This window comes from Euleptes europaea, chromosome 9 (genome assembly GCF_029931775.1).
Source record: "Euleptes europaea isolate rEulEur1 chromosome 9, rEulEur1.hap1, whole genome shotgun sequence".
In the NCBI taxonomy this organism is placed as follows: Eukaryota; Metazoa; Chordata; class Lepidosauria; order Squamata; family Sphaerodactylidae; genus Euleptes; species Euleptes europaea.
In genome coordinates, this window is record NC_079320.1 from 42,525,808 (window position 1) to 42,544,041 (window position 18,234).

Consider the following 18,234-nt stretch of genomic DNA (forward strand, 5'->3'; position numbering starts at 1 on the left):
AGCCCATAGTGCTGCTGCTTCTTCTTCTTTTTTTTACTATTATGAAAACTAATAAATTCGTCAAGCTGAATTAAGCATACAAATCAGATGAGGCATAACAGATTACATATTGAAGCGCTGTGTCTCCCGAGCCTAAATGAAATTTCAATCTAATAATTCCTTCCTGGCCCGGCCATAATTTGTTTAGAGATGTTGTTCCACTCCTTTCCAAGCGCTGTTCGCGCAATAATTAAATGATACTCAAGCTTTTAACTTTGATTTATTTCATTTCTTTGAGCTGGCGACAGTGAGAGCTGATACAATGGATTTTTTTTTATTTCCCTGAAAATTACGAAGCACACCGGCTGGGGGTGAGAAATTAAACACCTAAGCACTTATTGAAGCGCCTAGCGTAAATTTAAAGCGCAAAAAAAAAAAAAAAAAAGGTGCTGGGTGGTATTGAAATGTCAGTCTCAGAACCCTCACGCATAGGCGGGCGAACCGTATATGTTTATCATAAAGGTGAAATGCACCCCATTAACAGAACCATAGAAACTGGGTCGTGTCAAAACCCACAGTCCTTAACCCGATCCTATCTGGTGGAACCTGAAGGAGCTGGAAGGAGAGGGGGATCTGAACGCGCGAGGCCCAGTTCTCCCCCAGGCTGCCCGTGGGATCGGAGTGCTCCAGTGCACCCTGGCAGAAAAAAAAACCTTCCTTTGTAGCTGGCCCAAGGGCTAGGCTGGCGAGGACGGGCAGGCAGCCCCCCCCCCCTGGGCCGGCCCCAGCTCCGCTCGGCCTGCCCAGAAGAGGAGTCCGTTCAGCTCCAATATGTGCAGCGCAGAAGGGAAGCTGCAGACAAAGGTGACGAGGGGGGGGAGGGGGGAGGGAGGAGACGTCGGGGGCGGCGGCCCCCTCCGGCTCGTGCCCACTCCCGAGAGCAGCAGCAGCAGCCGCAGCCGGGCTGGGCGCGGGGTTCCCCGGAGCGCGCGCGCGGCGGGTCAACCCCGGGCTGCAGCGAGCCGCTCCTGGGTCTCTGGCCAGCCAGTCTTACGTGTAGGGGGGATGTGTAGGGGGGATGTGTAGGGGGGGTGAGAGGGGGTGAGGGGGGGTAGGCCTCCTCGGGCCGCACCTGCGCAGTGAGGTCTCCCTGGGAGCGCGCACGCCCCCACTCCCCGTGCCTTCACTCGGGGGGGGATGGTGCAGGACCCGACTGGGGCGCGCAGGGCTCTCCGCCGGGCAGAAGAAGCGCGCCTCGCCTCCCCGGCCAGAGACGGCGCAAGGGACTCTGTGGGGCGCGGGCCGGAGACCGGCCCGCGCCCCACAGAGTCCCTTGCGCCGTCTCTGGCCGGGGAGGCGAGGCGCGCTTCTTCTGCCCGGCGGAGGAGAGGAGCTTGGAGTGGCCTCGGGGGGCGCGCAGCGAGTCTTTGGCTCTGGAGGCCGCCCGGCGCCCCTCTCCCCCTCCCGGTCGCCCCTGGCCGACGCCCCCTCCCCGCCCCCGCCCCCCAGCGGCCCCTGCAAAGCGCATGCGCCTCCCCGAGTCAGCCCCGGCCCCGGCGCCGTCCAATGGGCGCGCGGCAGCCGGCAGCCCAGCGAGCGAGCAGGAGCCGCGCCGCGCAGTCGGTCGCGGGGCTCCGTGGCGCCAACACCTGGCAGGCCGAGGCGCGCGGCGGCGGAGGAGGAGGCAGCCCGGGCAGCTGGAGGAGGAGGAGGAGGAAGGCTCGGGCGCGGCGGGTCTGGGCTGTGCCGGGGGCAGGCGAGGAGCGGCCGGGGAGGGCTCGGCGGGCCAGTGGGGCGGCTGGCGGCGGAGGCCACCTTGGCGTGCGGCCGCTCCCCCGCCGGGGCGCCCCTGCCGCCGGCCAGCGCCATGATGATGATGTCCCTCAACAGCAAGCAGCCCTTCGCCCTGGCCCACGCCGGCGGCGGCGGCGGCGGCCTGCACGAGCCCAAGTACTCGGCGCTGCACTCCGCCTCGCCCTGCACCTCCGCGCCCGACGCGCCCTCGGCCAGCACGCCCAGCAGCACCAGCGCCGGCAGCGGACGCGGCGGCGCCCCCAGCAGCGGCGGCAGCGGCGGCGGCGCCAGCACCTCCGAGGCCCTGCGCCGCGCCTGCCTGCCCACCCCGCCGGTAGGTCGCTCCCCGCGGGAGGCTTGGGGGGCCGGGCGGCGACCCAGCCTGCCGGCCCTCCCCGACCCCCGCTCAGGCGCCCACGGCTTTCGATGACCTGGGAGGCGGAGAAGGGGGAGCCTCCCGCCCATCCTCCCGCCCGGCTCCCGCCCCCCTCTCCCTTGGCTCCCCGCTCCCCCCTGCCTCTCTGTGTCTTTCCTGCCTCTCTCTCTCTTCCCGAGCAGGGCTGGCTCGCATGGCACCCCGAGGAGGAGGAGGCAGGAGGCGAGGTCCCCCTCGGCAGCAGTAATGTGTGCCTTCTATTTGCCATTGCAGAGCAACATCTTCGGCGGTCTGGACGAGAGCCTGCTGGCCCGCGCGGAAGCCCTGGCGGCGGTGGACATCGTCTCCCCGGGCAAGAGCCACCACCACCACCCGCCCCACCACAGCCCCTTCAAGCCCGACGCCACCTACCACACCATGAACACCATCCCCTGCACCTCGGCCGCCTCCTCGTCCTCCGTGCCCATCTCGCACCCCTCCGCCCTCTCCGGCACCCACCACCACCACCACCATCACCACCACCACCACCAGCCGCACCAGGCGCTGGAGGGGGAGCTCTTGGAACACATCACCCCGGGGCTGGCGCTGGGGGCCATGACGGGCCCCGACGGCTCGGTGGTCTCCACGCCCGGCCACGCTCCCCACATGGCCAGCATGAACCCCATGCACCAGGCGGCTCTCAGCATGGCGCACGCCCACGGGCTGCCTTCGCACATGGGCTGCATGAGCGACGTCGACGCCGACCCGCGCGACCTGGAAGCCTTCGCCGAGCGCTTCAAGCAGAGGAGGATCAAGCTGGGGGTGACCCAAGCGGACGTGGGGTCTGCCCTGGCCAACCTCAAGATCCCCGGGGTGGGATCCCTCAGCCAGAGCACCATCTGCAGGTTCGAGTCGCTCACTCTGTCCCACAACAACATGATCGCCCTCAAGCCCATCTTGCAAGCGTGGCTGGAAGAGGCGGAGAAGTCGCACCGGGAGAAGCTCACCAAGCCGGAGCTCTTCAACGGGGTGGAGAAGAAAAGGAAACGCACCTCCATCGCGGCTCCCGAGAAGAGGTCTCTGGAAGCCTATTTCGCCATCCAGCCGCGACCTTCCTCGGAAAAAATTGCCGCCATCGCGGAGAAACTGGACCTCAAGAAGAACGTGGTCCGGGTCTGGTTCTGCAACCAGAGACAGAAACAGAAACGGATGAAATATTCCGCTGGGATTTAAAGCCTTGGGGGGATCCTGTCTGCTTTAAAGCAAACACCTGAAACTAACAAGACCCTTCTCTTTCTGGGAGAGAGAGAGAGAGAGAAAAGAACATTCAAAAAGACCCGTCAGACTTGAGACATATTCACAGACTGGGAATGGAGAAGTAAAGCGTCAAGTTTAAGAAAGTTGGCCGCCCTGAAGGCTCAGACATGTGCTGCCGTCAAACGCAGAGACTGGTTTTGTGAAGGCAGATAAGAGATCTTTATAGAGGACGGAAGACCTTATCAAGTAAGAGCTGTTTTTATTCTTAAAGACATCACCTTTATTCAAATGTAAGAGTACACTTTGCAGCTATTTTTCAGGAAAGAAAACATAAACTGGTTAGTGACTGAAACTTTAACCTATAGTTGAATACCATAAGAGAGGCATCTCAAAAGTATTTTGGTTTTTTTAAGGGGGAAAAAAAGATGGCAGGTTTTCTGCTATTACACTGCATATTATAAATCTATATATAAATATATCTATATTTTTACTGTGGTTATTATCCATTCCCTTCTCTGAAGTGATAATGCCGAGGGAAAGAGCTGATTCTGCTGTATTCACAGATCTTAAGAGCTATTATTAGATTACTGCCAAACAAACCCCTGTAAATTATTAATTTATCTCTCTGATAACTTCGTTTTGTGCCAATCCTAATTAATTGCACCTCTTTCATCAAAGTCTAGACAAAAGTGAAATAAAAGTATGGTTCCTGTAAATTAATTATTTTGTGTTGGTTAGTACAGTTTATGAACTTGAGCTTTTCCCCTTCTTAAAAAAAAAACCTTAGAAACCCTTCCTTTTGACCATCTGTATATTGCCACCTGAAATTGAACTATTTCTCTAGCAAGTATTCTTATTTGTAAGGAGTTCTCGCTCTATAGTGGCTGTCCTGCGTTGTTTGTGTAGACTGACTCACTTGTCCAAGGAGGTATTTGTTGACTGAGTTACATATTTAATGGGGATCCCCCGATTGTCCCCACCACATGCCACTTTAAGAAGATGCACTTGAATAGGTGACCGGCATGGTGGGGTTGTTGCTTTAGCGTTCCTTTATCAAAGTATTGTCTTTTCTAGATTTTAACAACATTTCTCATCAGTGTTTAGATCTGCTACTTAGCCTTTATTTTCTTTGGCTGCTATAGGTTTGCATTGTTTTGGAGGTTTATTTGTACAAAAGCCAAAAGTATATATTAGAGGGAAAGAGAATGAGAGAGAGACAGAGAGTGAACTGTGCAAGAGAGATAGCACACTGTTTGTAAATCCACGTTGTTCGGTACAATTCTTTTGGGGGGGAAAAACCCTCTACTCCCCCCCCCCCCAGGTACTTAGATTGCGGTACCACTGTGTATTGTAAATAATTCATAATTGACGCACATACAGTTATATTCTTACAGATTTCGCTGTATTGCTGTTTATGTTCCAAGGCTATTTGAAGCCTTACTTCTGTAAATTATAACAATTTATTTGTTTTTGTTAATAGAAGGTTTATTTATTATGGTAATGTATTACGTTATTTAAAATGTTGTTTGATTGTCTTTCATTAAAAAAAAGATTTTAACGTTTTATTGACAAAAATGTTTTCTGGGTTCCTTTGTTTCTCCCATCCATTCAAAAAGTTCCTAAATTGGAACCAAGATGCTATATAGACTCTATTCCTTAAAATGCGTAAACCCGTTCAGTGAATCTTTGTAGATCTTTCTGTTCACTAAGGGGCTTCAAATACAAGCAGAAGACAGCGGGATGTTCTGAACTGTTATTTTGTGTGTGTGTGTGTGGGGGGGGGGATTTCTTGCAGGATTGTTCCTGTCCAGTGGGTTGGATCTAATTTCTTGCAGGATTGTACCTGTCCAGTGGGTTGGATCTCTATCAGATTAACTTTCCTGCCCCTCCCCCTACTGCAGCCCACTGATCTCCACAAAATGGTTCAGGGGATGGGGGGGGGGTCAGCAGAGGGAAAGAGGGATCAGTGGAAATTATCCCTCCCCTTCTGTTAGCAGAAAATTTAATCTGGGTCCAATCCTATGGCTCATACCTGAACCTATGCCTCAATCAGGCGAGGAATGACACCTCCGAACTAAGCATTAGTTTAGAAAGCCAGATTGCAACTCCAGGGCTTGGAAACTGGTGCAGGAGCTCAGGGATCTTGGAAGGGAGCTATTCAATTAGCCCGTCTTCCTAGCTGGGAATGATGACTAGGACAGGTTGAGTCCCAAGAGCTCAGCACGAACACCATAGTGCCAGGCGCATAAGCAGCCAGAACAAGAGACAGACACAATGGGGGGGGGGGGGAGGAGAGAAGAGAAAGACCTGCCTGCTTACAGTTCCACATTGTTTTACTGTATCCAGCGCTCAGGAGAAATTAGAGACGAATTCTAGAGACACAACTTTATGCCCAAACAACTGTAACTAATCATGGAAGGGATTGTAAGGTTTAGAGAAAGAGGTTCCTAGATTTAATTGTGTTTGTGTGTGTGTGGGGGGGGGGGAATGTTTAGATCGAAAACCTTCCTTGTGCTTATAACTTCGGTAAGACTTGCTTCCATTAAAGAAGAGCAAAGGTGCCTCAGGAAAAGATCAGAGAAAACGGCAGGCTTCCCCCCACCTCCCCAATCCGCTAGAGTAACCCTTCTTGTGTTTCATAAAAGGCCCCGGATTGCCCCGGATCAAGAGCTAAATTAAACTGATGCCATGCAATCAAAAGATAGGCCTGAAGGACTCATATAAACACCCCCCAGTATCGTGCTGCCTCTCGCACTGTAAAGAACCAGCTACTCATAGAAAGGTTTGCGCCTGGTACATAACTTCTCCGTCAGGATCAAACCGCTGTGTGTAAATAGGTAACCTTGTTGCCCAAGGAGACGAGACTTTTGATGTGCTGAGATGGGCCTGTTTCTTCTGCTAGAAAGGGGGCCGGTGGGTTTCTTCACAGTTCCCCCTGAACAGGTTTAAAGCTAGCAAGACGCAACCAGCTTGTACAAATGCGATTTTAACACTGAGGTAGGGGCTGTGAAGAGTGTCAGGAAAGTGTGTAAGTTGAAAAAGGGCGTCGCGTCGCGTTTACAATGGAAAGGGAGAAGGCTGAAACACCCCTCCCGCCCCTCCCTTTCCACTTTATTCCCTTTGATTTCCCTGCGACAATGGTGATATTGCGGCAAGCGAGCCTTATATGATCACCGCCGCCAGTGATTTTCAGCACTAAGGACAGCTCCTCGGCGCTCTGGCGCTCTCTCTGTTCAATCTCGCCACTTTGCCAGAGGCTGTCTCTTCCCTCACTCAGAGGGGAGAGACAGAAGAGAGGGGAAAGAGGCGGAGTGAACCGGGGAGTGGGGTGCGGGGTGGGGGGAGAGAACCTGAGACAGAAAGAGATGAATGTGGCAGGGTTTTTTTTTTTTGCTATAGGGGCTCGGCAACCTAAACGCGGTCTCATTTGATCTTAGAAAAATATGCTCGTGTGAACTTACTACAAATGCGCTTAGCAAAACAAAATACCAAGGCAGAAGGGAGGAAAGGATCCAGAGAAAGCAGAGTATGACAAGGAAATCGCTTAATATGTTTTTTGAACTGGCATAAATTCTTAGGCTTTTATAGATGCCAGAGATTAGAAAAGAACAGGGCCCCTTGCAGAAGGGATTGCTAAAACGATGCAGAAGATCACAGGGTTGTCATTTCGCCATCAACCGCTCACTAAATTCTCCTTTGTCCTATGCTCCTTCAGCATCCTGGGTTCAAAGCATGATCTATTTCTCTTTACAGTTGCTTTCTAGGTGGGAATCCCATGTTAAGGACAGACCTTTAACCACAAATGCGTTCAACGGAATGGTCTGTTATTGGCTGTTTTTTGTTGGATAAAGTGGAAATGAGTATGAACCAAAAAGATGAATTTGCCAGATGACTCGTTATCTTGTTTTTTTTAAAAGACAGCGGCATCCGGAGAGAAAAAGGAAATAATGGCTATGTGCCTCTACCAGTACCGATTGTGAAACGTCTTGGAGCGGCTAACACCCCTCCCCCCCAAAAAAGTCCGGAGTCTGATATTAACCGGATGCCACCAGTTCATCAATCAAACCAGACAGGATGGCTGTGTCTAATTTGTTGAGACATATTCGCCAGCTCTCGGTACTGAGGAGCAATCCCGGCTGAGGATGGTTGTTAAGAGCTGAAGAAGTGATCGAAGGAAGAAGCAGTGAATGTATAGGCTGGAGTATTTCCCCCACCACCACCCCAGCTCCCTTCTCTCGTGTTGTTTAGGATTAAGTGTTCTGAAGCTTCGGTGCTGTTGGTGTGTTGCTTCTGTAATGAGGTTTCATTTTTCTCCGTTTTCACACCACCCAGATCAGACACAGGGAGAGAGACTGGGGGCTTGGAATAGCCGCTAAGGGAAGCAAAACTTCTGTGCGGATTCCCTGTGCCTACAACTGAGTCAGAACCTTAAATCCAAGCATTTGTGTTAGAGCTGTTTTTAACTCCTTTAAATGTGTGAGGCTGTGAGGTTCCTGTGATGATCTGATGGAGAGGGGATGTTTACAAATGCTGAGGATTTTTTAATTTTTTTTTACTTCGAACTAAAGTACAGAAAGAACAACCTCAGAGCATTAACTAATAATTATTGTAAGACTTCCAGAAACTGTCAACGAAACAACATGTGCTTATGCAGATAAGCATGCAACAGAAAGGGCTGCTCGACAGCTTTCAGTCTGTGTTCAAAACTAGCCCTATTAGCCCTTTCGCTTATTGACAAAGAGAGCTTCTGCCCCCGCCATTGCAGATTCTCCATTGAACATGGTGTCTACGGAAATCATGCAACTGGGGTGGATTTGGAAGTTGTTAAAGTAGCCCACAGTGAGAGAAGAGAAAAACAAGTGTGGCTTAACTAACAGCTAAATTCCTATGCAGATATAAAAACCGGACTCGGCCAGGCATTTCCGAGTCCCCGAAAAAAAAGCTCGCATTGAAAAAAACCCTTTAGGTACTACAGAAGAGGCAGGGAATCTTGTAGGCGGCGGCGGCGGCGCTTCCTCTGGCCCCTCTTAAACGAGCCATTCACTTAAAGGCTATTACGGGGGGATTAATAAATTACACAGCGAATTATTAAATCCGGATAATTACAAGGAATAAGTAAGTAATCATTCGTTATCTCAGCTAATTACTGCGGGTCACAGCGAGCTGGAATGTGAAACCCTCCTCGGGAATTGAAATTAACTTCGCCACAGCGAGGCTGCGCTTGACATCCCTAGTCTGTAGGCGCGTGGCAGCTCCCCTGTGAGCCGGGCTTTCTAGTTAACTTGGAGAGGATGGAAATAAAATTGAGTGTGGGGGGGTAGCTGCTTAAAAAGTCAAAAACTATGAGGCAGAAAGAAAGAAAGAAAGAAAGAAAGAAAGAAAGAAAGAAAGAAAGAAAGAAAGAAAGAAAGAAAATTTACCGTTTGAACAACTCCCTGGAGACATAGGCCATTTATGCACGGGAGGTTTTGCCTTGGATTTGCCACTCTTTAGATGCACGTTTTCCCCATCCAAATTCTCAAAACTCAACAATAAGCCCCCATGCAGAGTTCTGAGCATTCGGATGAGGAAAATGTGCATCCAGAGAGCGGCACATCCAAGGCAAAACCTCCCATTGCATAAATGGCCATAAACCTTTCCATCTACAACTATACCCACAAATTATAGCACAGCCAGGGAAGTTCTGGGAATCTGTTTGTTTTCTACGGATCTTGAATCACACATGAAAGAAGCTGGGCGCCAGGACCCCGGCCCAAGGAAAGGCGCTCCCCTTCCTCACTGCAAAAGGGACCAGCTCCCAGAACCGGGAAGGTTCAGGGAACCCGCGTGCGCTTTGTTTTGGAGACAGACAATAACCAGCCTTCGTCTCTTAACTGCAGGACCCTAATTAGGAAGCAGCGTCGCCTCTTCTGTTGATCTTTCGCCAAATCTCGCCCAGAGCGAATGTCAGGGCTGGGTCTCCCCTCCCCTCCCCTCCCCTCCCCCCAATTCGACAGGACCCCTCGTTTTGTATTGTATTTACTCGGATCTTCGCGCAGGGCAAATCTGTAGTGTAAACTAGATGACGTTCTCTCTATATTGAAACATAGAGCACACGGGGGAAAAACGGATAATTACATATTGGAAAAGAAGAAGACAAATCTAAAGGGTTCTTTTTTTATATCTGTTGTAATTAGGTGGCCAGTCTTTCTCCCCTTTCGTTGCTCGAGCCCGGGATGATAATTAAAATTTAATGAGGGCTGGGACGAGCGGGAGCCCTTGTCTGGGGACGCCGGCATGGAATATTTTAACTGTACATTTACGCCAAGTGTCTGGCTTCAAAGACGTGACTGCTTTTAATCTCGAATTAGAAGAAACCACAGACCTGAAATTAAATATTAGACGCCCTCTCGGTTCTTTTTCCCTTCCCACACTTACTGTCGCCGACGCGTTTCCTTTCGCTCGCCCAATAACACGTACATACACATCTCAAACCTCCAATTACATTTGCCTAAATAATACATGGCTTTGATAGGGAACGGGATTCTGGTGCTTTTTTGGGGGGAAATTGTTGTTGTTGTTGTTGTTGGGGGGCAGGTTAATGCAATATTAATCGCTTGTGGCTGTTATAAGAACGCGCAGGGCTTTTCAGGAACAAATCGATGGAGGCGGTGGGGATGGGAAGAGCAAAGACTACCCTTCTCCTTGCGGTTCAGCCGGGCTTTCAAAGGCTCCCCCAAACTCTGGGTGAGTAAGAGTGTCAGTTCTGTTTGTGTGCGGGTTTTTGTTGTGTATTGTTTCCTTTGTACTTTTTTTTTTTTTTTTAACTAGACGGTTGTGCGGGCAGGTAGGAAGAGACGAGTGACCGTCTTGGCCTGTAGCTGGTGTGCTAATAATGCACTGGACGCGGGCGGGCGGGCGAGTTGGGTGGGCGGGAGGAGGGAAGGGAGTCCTCGCCAGACTTTGCTCTGCGCCTAAACATTAATCACAGCAAAACGTCCCCGGCTCCCGCCGCAGCAGCAAACAGCGAAGTCCCCGCCGCGGGGAAAACCGCAGCCCCAGCGCTGGGGCGGAAGGCGGGCCGGGAGCCCTCCCCCTCAAACCGCTGCCCGGCTTAACTAAGGCCCTTTATATGCATGGGAGGTTTTGCCTTGGGTCTGCTGCTCTCTAGATGCACATTTTGCTCATCCAGATTCTTAAAACTCAACAATAAACCCCCATGTAGAGTTCTGAGAATTTGGATGGGGAAAATGTGCATCTAGAGACGGGCAAATCCAATGCAAAACCTCCCACGCATAAATGGCCTGAGTGCGCCGCCCTCCTGCGCGGAGTTCTTGCAAACAAATGCCTCTCCGCCAGAGACTCTGGACCTTAAGTCCTCCAATCAGTCATCCAGAATTAAGGGCTGTTTTAAGCCCGTTGTGTTTTAATAATCGCCGTTTCCCAAGGAAATAATCCCGATAACAGAATACATAAATTATTCAATTTAGAAAGAAAAAAAACCACCACCAAGTTGCAAGAGGTTTCTGTATTCTTGGGCAAGTTAACGGTTTTTTCTTGCACTGGAGGTTTTGCCGCTCTCTAAAAGCACATTTTCCCCATCCGAATTCTCAACTCAACAATAAACCCCCATGCAGAGTTTTGAGAATCTGGATGGGGAAAATGCGCATCTAGAGAGCGGCAAATCCAAGGCAAAACCTCCCGTGCATAAATGGCAAACTTTTGACTTGATTTGCGCTCTGCTCCCTTAAGTAGTTCGGGTCGATGCTAATCAGGTCCGCTTCCAGTTCTATTTCTTTGCCTGGCAAGGCTTAGAGGCTTCTGCTGTGTGTGTTTGTCATTTGGCAAGGTGTGCTCGAGTTTGTGTCTTGGGTGCGAGTTAAGACGGGTGATCCTCCTCTCGCCTCTTCATTAACAGGCTCCTGTCCCCTAAGGTGACTCCTCAGAAAGCCATTTTAACGACTTGATTTCTGCCGGTGGGTGCGGGTCTACCGAGAAACCCTCAGCGTTGGAGAAGGGGGCACTGCAGGCGGACATCCGATCACTGCAGAGCAACATCTGGGCGTGTAAAGAGAAGGTAAACATTTCTGTTTCTTTCCCACAACCACCCTACCCTACAGTAGGGCCGAAGGAAGGAGTCTTTCACCTTCCGATAGCCCCCGGTCCCCAAACAGAGAATATTGGTTCTTAGCCTTCCCTTCCTATTTTAAATCCCCTTATATATTTCTCGAAACTGTTAACCCCTCGCCTATACATTCCTGCTCCAATGAACCTGGCTGTACGTTAAACCAACGAATCCCTGGGATCTGCAAACGAAGGGAAAGGTACTGAAACTTGGGAGGGGCTGTGGCTCAGTGGCAGAGCATCTGCTTGGCATGCAGAAGGCCCCAGGTTCAATCCCCGGCATCTCCAGTTAAAGGGACTAGGCAAGTAGGTGATGTGCAAGACCCCTGCCTGAGACCCTGGAGAGCCGCTGCCGGTTTGAGCAGACAATACTGACTTTGATGGACCAAGGGTCTGATTCAGTAGAAGGCAGCTTCATGTGTTCATGTGATCCTGATTTAATGAGAATAGGAACGGCTCTTTGGGTGTCAGACAGATAAAGCTACTCCCCGATTCTTTCGAAATACTTAGGGCCTTCGGGGCAGAGGCTCTCTCTCTCTCTCTCTTTTTTTTTTTTTACTGTTTTGGGATGGTAGCCTCCTGACCGGAGCTTGAAATATAGGAATCAGTACTATAACTGCATAATTCAGTACCAGGTTTGTCGGAGCTGCTCCTTATTCTACTCGCAGGTATGAACAGTATAGGATTGCAACTGCATGCCTGCCCAAGGTGACATTCTATGGGTGGTAGAACCACCCCTGGGAGAATTCAGGTAATTATTTCATTTATACCCCACTTTTCTCCCCTCTTGGGGACTCAATGCTTGCGTCCTCCTCCATTTTATCCTCACAACAACCCTGTGAAGCAGGTGAGAATGTATAACTGGCCCAAAGTCACCCAGCCAGTTTCGATGGCAGAAAAAAGATTCTCACCTGGCTCTCACTTGAATGCCAGTTCCTTCTGGTTTACTTCCACATAAAGTGAAAAACCATTCCCCTCAAACTACTTTCCTCAGGGGTGACTCTACGGAAGTCACTTGGTCTACTCTAGAAGTAAACAGTTTTAAAATACTATTTTTCCTTTTTAAGATCTCACACACAAATATCATCAGCTCTTGCTGGCTATCCAAATGCCTTGAGGTTGAATACAGTCAGGCTCAGAATGTTGATTGAGGGGTGAAGAGGCTTATGGGTTACAGTAAAATTACACGAAAATTGTGTTCCTTGTGGAATATAATCTCTTTTGTCACCTCCCCGCTTTCTTTTTGTAAACTTGGTAAGACTTAGGTAGATTTTTCAACAGTAGTTTACAGAAAACTCGTTGGGGGAGGGAAACAAAAATTGGCATCAGACTCTGAACTCCATCTCCTCTGAAAAAGGGGGTGGGGAAGGGGGCCCTGGTGTAGCCCGATCTCGGAAGCTAAGCAGGGTCGGTACTTGGAAGGGAGACCTCCAAGGAAGACTCTGCAGAGGAAGGCAATGGCAAATCACCTCTGCTTCTCTCTTGCCTTGAAAGTCCCTTGCTGGGGTCGCTGAAAATCGCTTGCGATTTGAAGGTATGTGCATACGTACGTACAATTTACGGTGTGTGTGTAGAAATCCTAGTTGGCTTGTAATCACCGCCGGAATGGGCGCAATTCTGTTTTTGGTTAAAACAGCAACCGGTGAGACCATGAAATGATCACCGCTCTGCTAGAGTAGGAGGAAAAGGAATGTCTTTAGACCAGCTTACATTCTTATGCCCATCCCCCTGGGAGTAAAGCCAATGGAAGCCAGCCAAGTTACTTCAGAGTAAACATGCATTCCAAGTAAAGATGTTTAGGATCGATCAGCCTAAAGATGAATCTAGTGCCTCCTCTCTGAGTGGAGGAGGAGGAGCAGATAGCGAGGAAGCACCAGGCCTGTCCAATAGCTGGAGGCCCGCTGCCGCTTTCCTTCCCAGCAGGAGTTGCCCCTCCTCTCCCCCCAGGATGCCCTTTGGCGACTTACTTTTATAGCGAAATCTAGGCAAGCAACCAGAACAAGGTGACTGAGACCCGAGCAAGTGGGTCAGGGGTAGGACTCTCGAATCCTCCCGCCATGTGAACTCCCTGCAAGTAGAGCAGTAGCAAGCCAAGGTCTAGCGGAGCCCTCTTTCTGTTTGCAGGGAGCCCTGTTCCCACCTGCAGTCTGAAGCGGTGCAGTCCGCTCTGCCATTTTGCTGCAGGTGAGGCTGCGGCTGCCGATTGAGGCGTTCGTTTGCTCTTTAAAAGAGGTGGAAAGCAACCTTAGAAGGTGGGCGGACGTCGTAGACAAGAGACCCAAGGAAAGAGGGCGGTAGTTATTCTTGTAATACTCCGGCCATACAGAAATGGAGAACTGGTCACTGAAAGCGCTGCCTACTTGGAACTACAAGCCATCTGTCGCCAGAGCAAAATCAAATAAAATGTTGTCCGGGCTGTTGTCTGGGACTGTTGCTCTTTAGACAGAAGGAGACCACTTTGAGTCAATTAACTGGCCAAAAGGCTTGCTCAGAAAGATGGGTAAAGGTGAAGCCCTGTGGGGGCAAAGCAATAAGCACGCAATAGAGAAATACAACGCCCAGAAAAGTATACTTTTCTCCCACTGTAGTTCCGCTCAGACCTCACACAACCCTTGCACCGAGGAAAACAGAATGGTAAAATAAAACAGGCAGCCGTTGAATGCACACGTCAGGCACCCGACCCCGAATACTGTCTTAGGAATCGATCGGCTCTGACAATTACCATCTGCTGTGTTTCAGACAGTCGTGGGCAGAAAAACTCGAGAAGCTGGCCTTCCATTTCCCCAAATATCTCCTTGGCGTCAAAGCCAGCTGATTCTGCGACCCAGCAAGCGTATTGACACTCCACGTACCTCAAGTTAAGCACATGCATTGTTGTCCATGGGACTTTTGCTAGAATTGTGTTTGCTCCTGGTGTGTGTGGGTGGGTGGGAACGGACCCGAAATCGTTTGCCTGGGTCGCTCAAGTTAGTGGAAGTTTCACCACGGACAGGCGAGAACGGAAGAAGCGATTGCGGTCGGTCTGTGATTTATCCTGTTTTACTCTACCCTCTCAACGTCGAGTACCCACAGCTACTTAACCCTCTTTAAAGCGAGGACGCGGTTTGATTCATGCAATGCAAAAGCGAGCCCTGCAATTAAGTAATGCCCTAGCTTTTTCTCCCTCAAGGAATGACGGGTTCGGTGTGCATTAGGTTTAATCTGAACTCATTCTAAATAGCCACACACATACCCGACCCCCCCCCCTAGAATCGTCTTACATTTGTTTGGGGAGGGGCCATGGCTCAGTGGTAGAGCACCTGCTTGGCATGCAGAAGGTCCCAGGTTCAATCCCCGGCATCTCCAGTTAAAGGGACCAGGCAAGTAGGTGATGGGAAAGACCTCTGCCTGAGACCCTGGAGAGCCGCTGCCAGTCTGAGTAGACAATACTGACTTGGATGGACCAAGGGTCTCCTTCATTAGAAAGCAGCTTCATGTGTTCATGTGATCTACGCTGGGCATTTAGTGCTCTCTGTAATTCCAGGGTGTTGCAGCTCTGGCAGGGCAGGGGCGTTTTTTGCCCGGACATCTCAACGGGCCCCTCATTCCTCCGTTGCTTCGCCCTCCCCTTGGCCTGTAGGCCTCCTGCGTAACTGTGCTCCTGACTGACTTCCCGGCGCTGCTTGTTCCTGCAGGCGCCGATGTCCCAGAACCACGCCTGGTGGGGGAGACTGGGCAGGCGGTGGAGCGCCTTTTCGTTCAACCGGCCCGAAGAAGTTGGAAGACAGCCCCCCCACCCCCGAGAGGGTAAGCTGGCGAGTGAGGCCCTCAGGCCGCAGGGGCAAATTTGGCAGAAAGTTGCCGTTTATTTTCCATTTCCCTTCAATGCGATCCTCTCCAGCTGAAATTTCTCCTTAAGCACAAAGGGGGCTCCATTTGAATGGGCGGTTTTCCAGGCTCAGCGCCAGAACCTGCCTGATTCTGCCCAGAAATCTGCGAAATGGGAATTACAGGGACTTCCTACGAGCAAGCTCATTTCTCTCCTTAGGGAGAAACCAGAACCAACCCCTGAACATCCCCAGCGAGGAAACTGGTCGGAGGTCATGGGTTCCAGTTATGTCTTCGCCTCCCTCTGCTACCTGTCCTCTACTTCCCAGGCCCGTGTGACGCATCGCGATGACTGGAGCCCCCTTCCCACCAGGAACATTTGTACGGATAATAGATTACAGGTACACACAGCAATAGGCTGACAGGTAAAGACCTGCAGGTTCAGTTGTCCCTTTCAAGAAAACCGCTGCATAACTTCTTCCAGCATCCGCCGAGCGTAGGCAACCACCTGAACCAGAGATCCATGAGGGATGGAGAGACCACCTGTCCCTTTGGTTCGGCTGTCGTGGAGAGCAGGAAGGAAGCCTGAAATCTTAGGATAGGTGTAGCCACGCCCACGAAGGAAATGATAGCCACGCCCACAATAGGTTCTGGGCATGGAATAGGGGATCACTGTGCGTGTGTGTGTGTGTGGGAGGTAGTTGTGAATTTCCTGCATTGTGCAGTGGGTTGGACTAGATGATCCTGATGGGTCCTTCCAAGTCTACAATTCTGTGAGTCTATTGTATGATTCTATGAGGTAAATGTGAATGGCAGGTAGCCTCCTGCGTGACCATCAGAGGCAGCAAGGGGCCTCCGGGTGGGAATTATACAATGTAGTTGACAGGGGCCCGCTGTGTGGCTATTTCCTGGGAGATTGTGTGAGTGAAGGAGGTGGAGGAAAGCATTCCTAGTGGCCTCTCTTTGGAACGTGATGGGTTTGTTCAATCTCCCAGACGGCTTATGGCCAGGAGACTTTCCTAGCGCTGTTTGTGGCTTCTTGAAGCTTCATGCAATCCCGTTGTCACCAGCATGAATTCCAGAGTTCACAGTCATCCGTACAGGTAAGAGTCATTTCACACTGGCCATCCTTTCCCCATCTAGTGGTAAGTTTAATAGGCCCCCTTTCCCCCTGCCCCGTATACATCTTGCCACTCACGTCTACCAGGAACAAGGGGCCTGCAGTGACAGCCTGACCTATAGGGGGCCTCTGACCTTCTGAGCAGATACAAAGGCTGGGGGAGGGGGAGAGATCCAACGCCTCCTCCGGTCTAGCAGCCGGCCAGCTATTCATTGGTTAGCACTACAGAGAGGAAAGAATAGCCCTACAGTGCACTCCTATACAGAGTGGCTCCTGTCTAAGTGCATTGAAATGAATGGGTTTAGGCTGACAATAACTCCGTGCTTGTTAGTCTAAAGATGTCCTGGCTAGTCAAAAGGAACTAGTGGGTGGACTGGAACATTTCAATAACTGGCATCCATAAACCAACAGCAACATTTCCCCTTTAATAATATGCAAGCCTTGCTAACCATCCAATAAGTGGATCGTATTTCTGTTTTGGAGGAAGGGAATTGGCAGGGAAACTGGAAGGGAAAAGCTAGAAAGCAGGATATGGGATGTCTTCAGAGGTTTATGTTCTGAACTTCTCAGTCTTTTCAAAGGCTTATTTGTATTTTCAATCACATGCAGTTATGATTTAAGATAAATTATCCCGTTTTAATAGAAAATGCGAATTTTCAGGTATACTTTTAAATCACACCAAAGAAAGATTTATCTTAGATAACAAAGGGCAAAAATCATACATATATTCTAGTAGGGGGAAAAGAAAGGCACTGTGTATGTATAGCTATTATATCCCCCCCCCCATGCACACACACACATCATTCCTCATAGGGATGGGGTCAAGCATATTGGCTGCTTCCTCTCCCAAATAAAACATTTGCAGTTATTCCCCAGAGACTGACATCTCCTCAGCCTCCTTAATGGGCCTACTTCACCCTTCTTTGACAAGGAACTAGCCAAAGGTTATCCAGGGTCCTGAGTTGAGATGGAAGGCTTCCTAGAGGCACCTGGTTGGCCACTGTGTGAACAGACTGCTGGACCTGATGGACCTTGGTCTGATCCAGCATGGCTTTTCTTATGTTCTTAAGGTGTTTGGCCTTTCAGAATGTCTGCCAAAGACTTGATTGAATCAGAGCACAAGGTAGGCAGGTGCCTACAACTGCCTAGGAACTTGGTGCCATTGCATAGTGGCAATCAGAGCTTTGACCCAAAGGAAGAGAACCCATGTTTGTATGCCTGTAATGCTTCTCTTGGAAACCTTGAGGTGGGAAAGATATCCGGGCTCTGATGAGGAAGGTGTGGTGGAAAGGAGAGTCAGCTTGTGATAGTCTTTCCAAGGCAGAATGTAGTGTAGGGCTTTCCCATAGGGTCAGTTTGGCTTCTGCCTAAAATTTACCAAGCCAGAAAGATATCCGTCCTCAAGAAGAGAAACTTCAAGGGGAGATTAAAACCAGAAATTGCAGAATTTGAGTTCATTTACAAGTTCAGAACAATAGACCCACCAGGGCTGAATAGGGACACAGGATTCTTATCTATGCTAATTTTCTACCCCCAAACATTTCGCCCCTGCTCTAATCACAATGATTACAATGTGCTTTGTACCTCTGTATTCTTTACAACACCATTCCAACCTTTTGACTGGGATATAAAGACTTAGAGCTCTCCCTTCCAACTGGATGCTTTGCCTCCCAGAATCTCCTATCCCCACAATGTGTTTGGCATAGCTAAATTGTGGAACTCCCTGCCCCAGGATATGGTGATGGCTGCCAACTTGGAAGACTTTAAGAGGGAAGTGGACATGTTCTTGGAGGGTAGGGGTATCCATGGCCACTAGTCA

At 50.4% G+C, this 18,234-nt stretch overlaps 1 protein-coding gene across 1 annotated transcript; it reads left to right on the plus strand.

The window, feature by feature from the left end:
- Positions 1-1,846: 1,846 nt before the first annotated feature.
- POU4F2 (POU class 4 homeobox 2) lies at positions 1,847-3,391 on the plus strand. Its single transcript, XM_056855477.1, has 2 exons — positions 1,847-2,107; positions 2,423-3,391. The coding sequence occupies exons 1-2, from the start codon at positions 1,847-1,849 to the stop codon at positions 3,359-3,361; spliced, it is 1,200 nt and encodes a 399-aa protein (XP_056711455.1). The 3' UTR covers positions 3,362-3,391.
- The last annotated feature ends 14,843 nt before the right edge of the window (positions 3,392-18,234 follow it).

Excerpts from the sequence above, each read along its gene's own strand:
- POU4F2 (XM_056855477.1), top strand. The coding sequence starts at position 1,847 with ATGATGATGATGTCCCTCAACAGCAAGCAGCCCTTCGCCCTGGCCCAC. Across the intron at positions 2,108-2,422 it reads CCTGCCTGCCCACCCCGCCG|AGCAACATCTTCGGCGGTCT; the intron begins GTAGGTCGCTCC and ends TTGCCATTGCAG.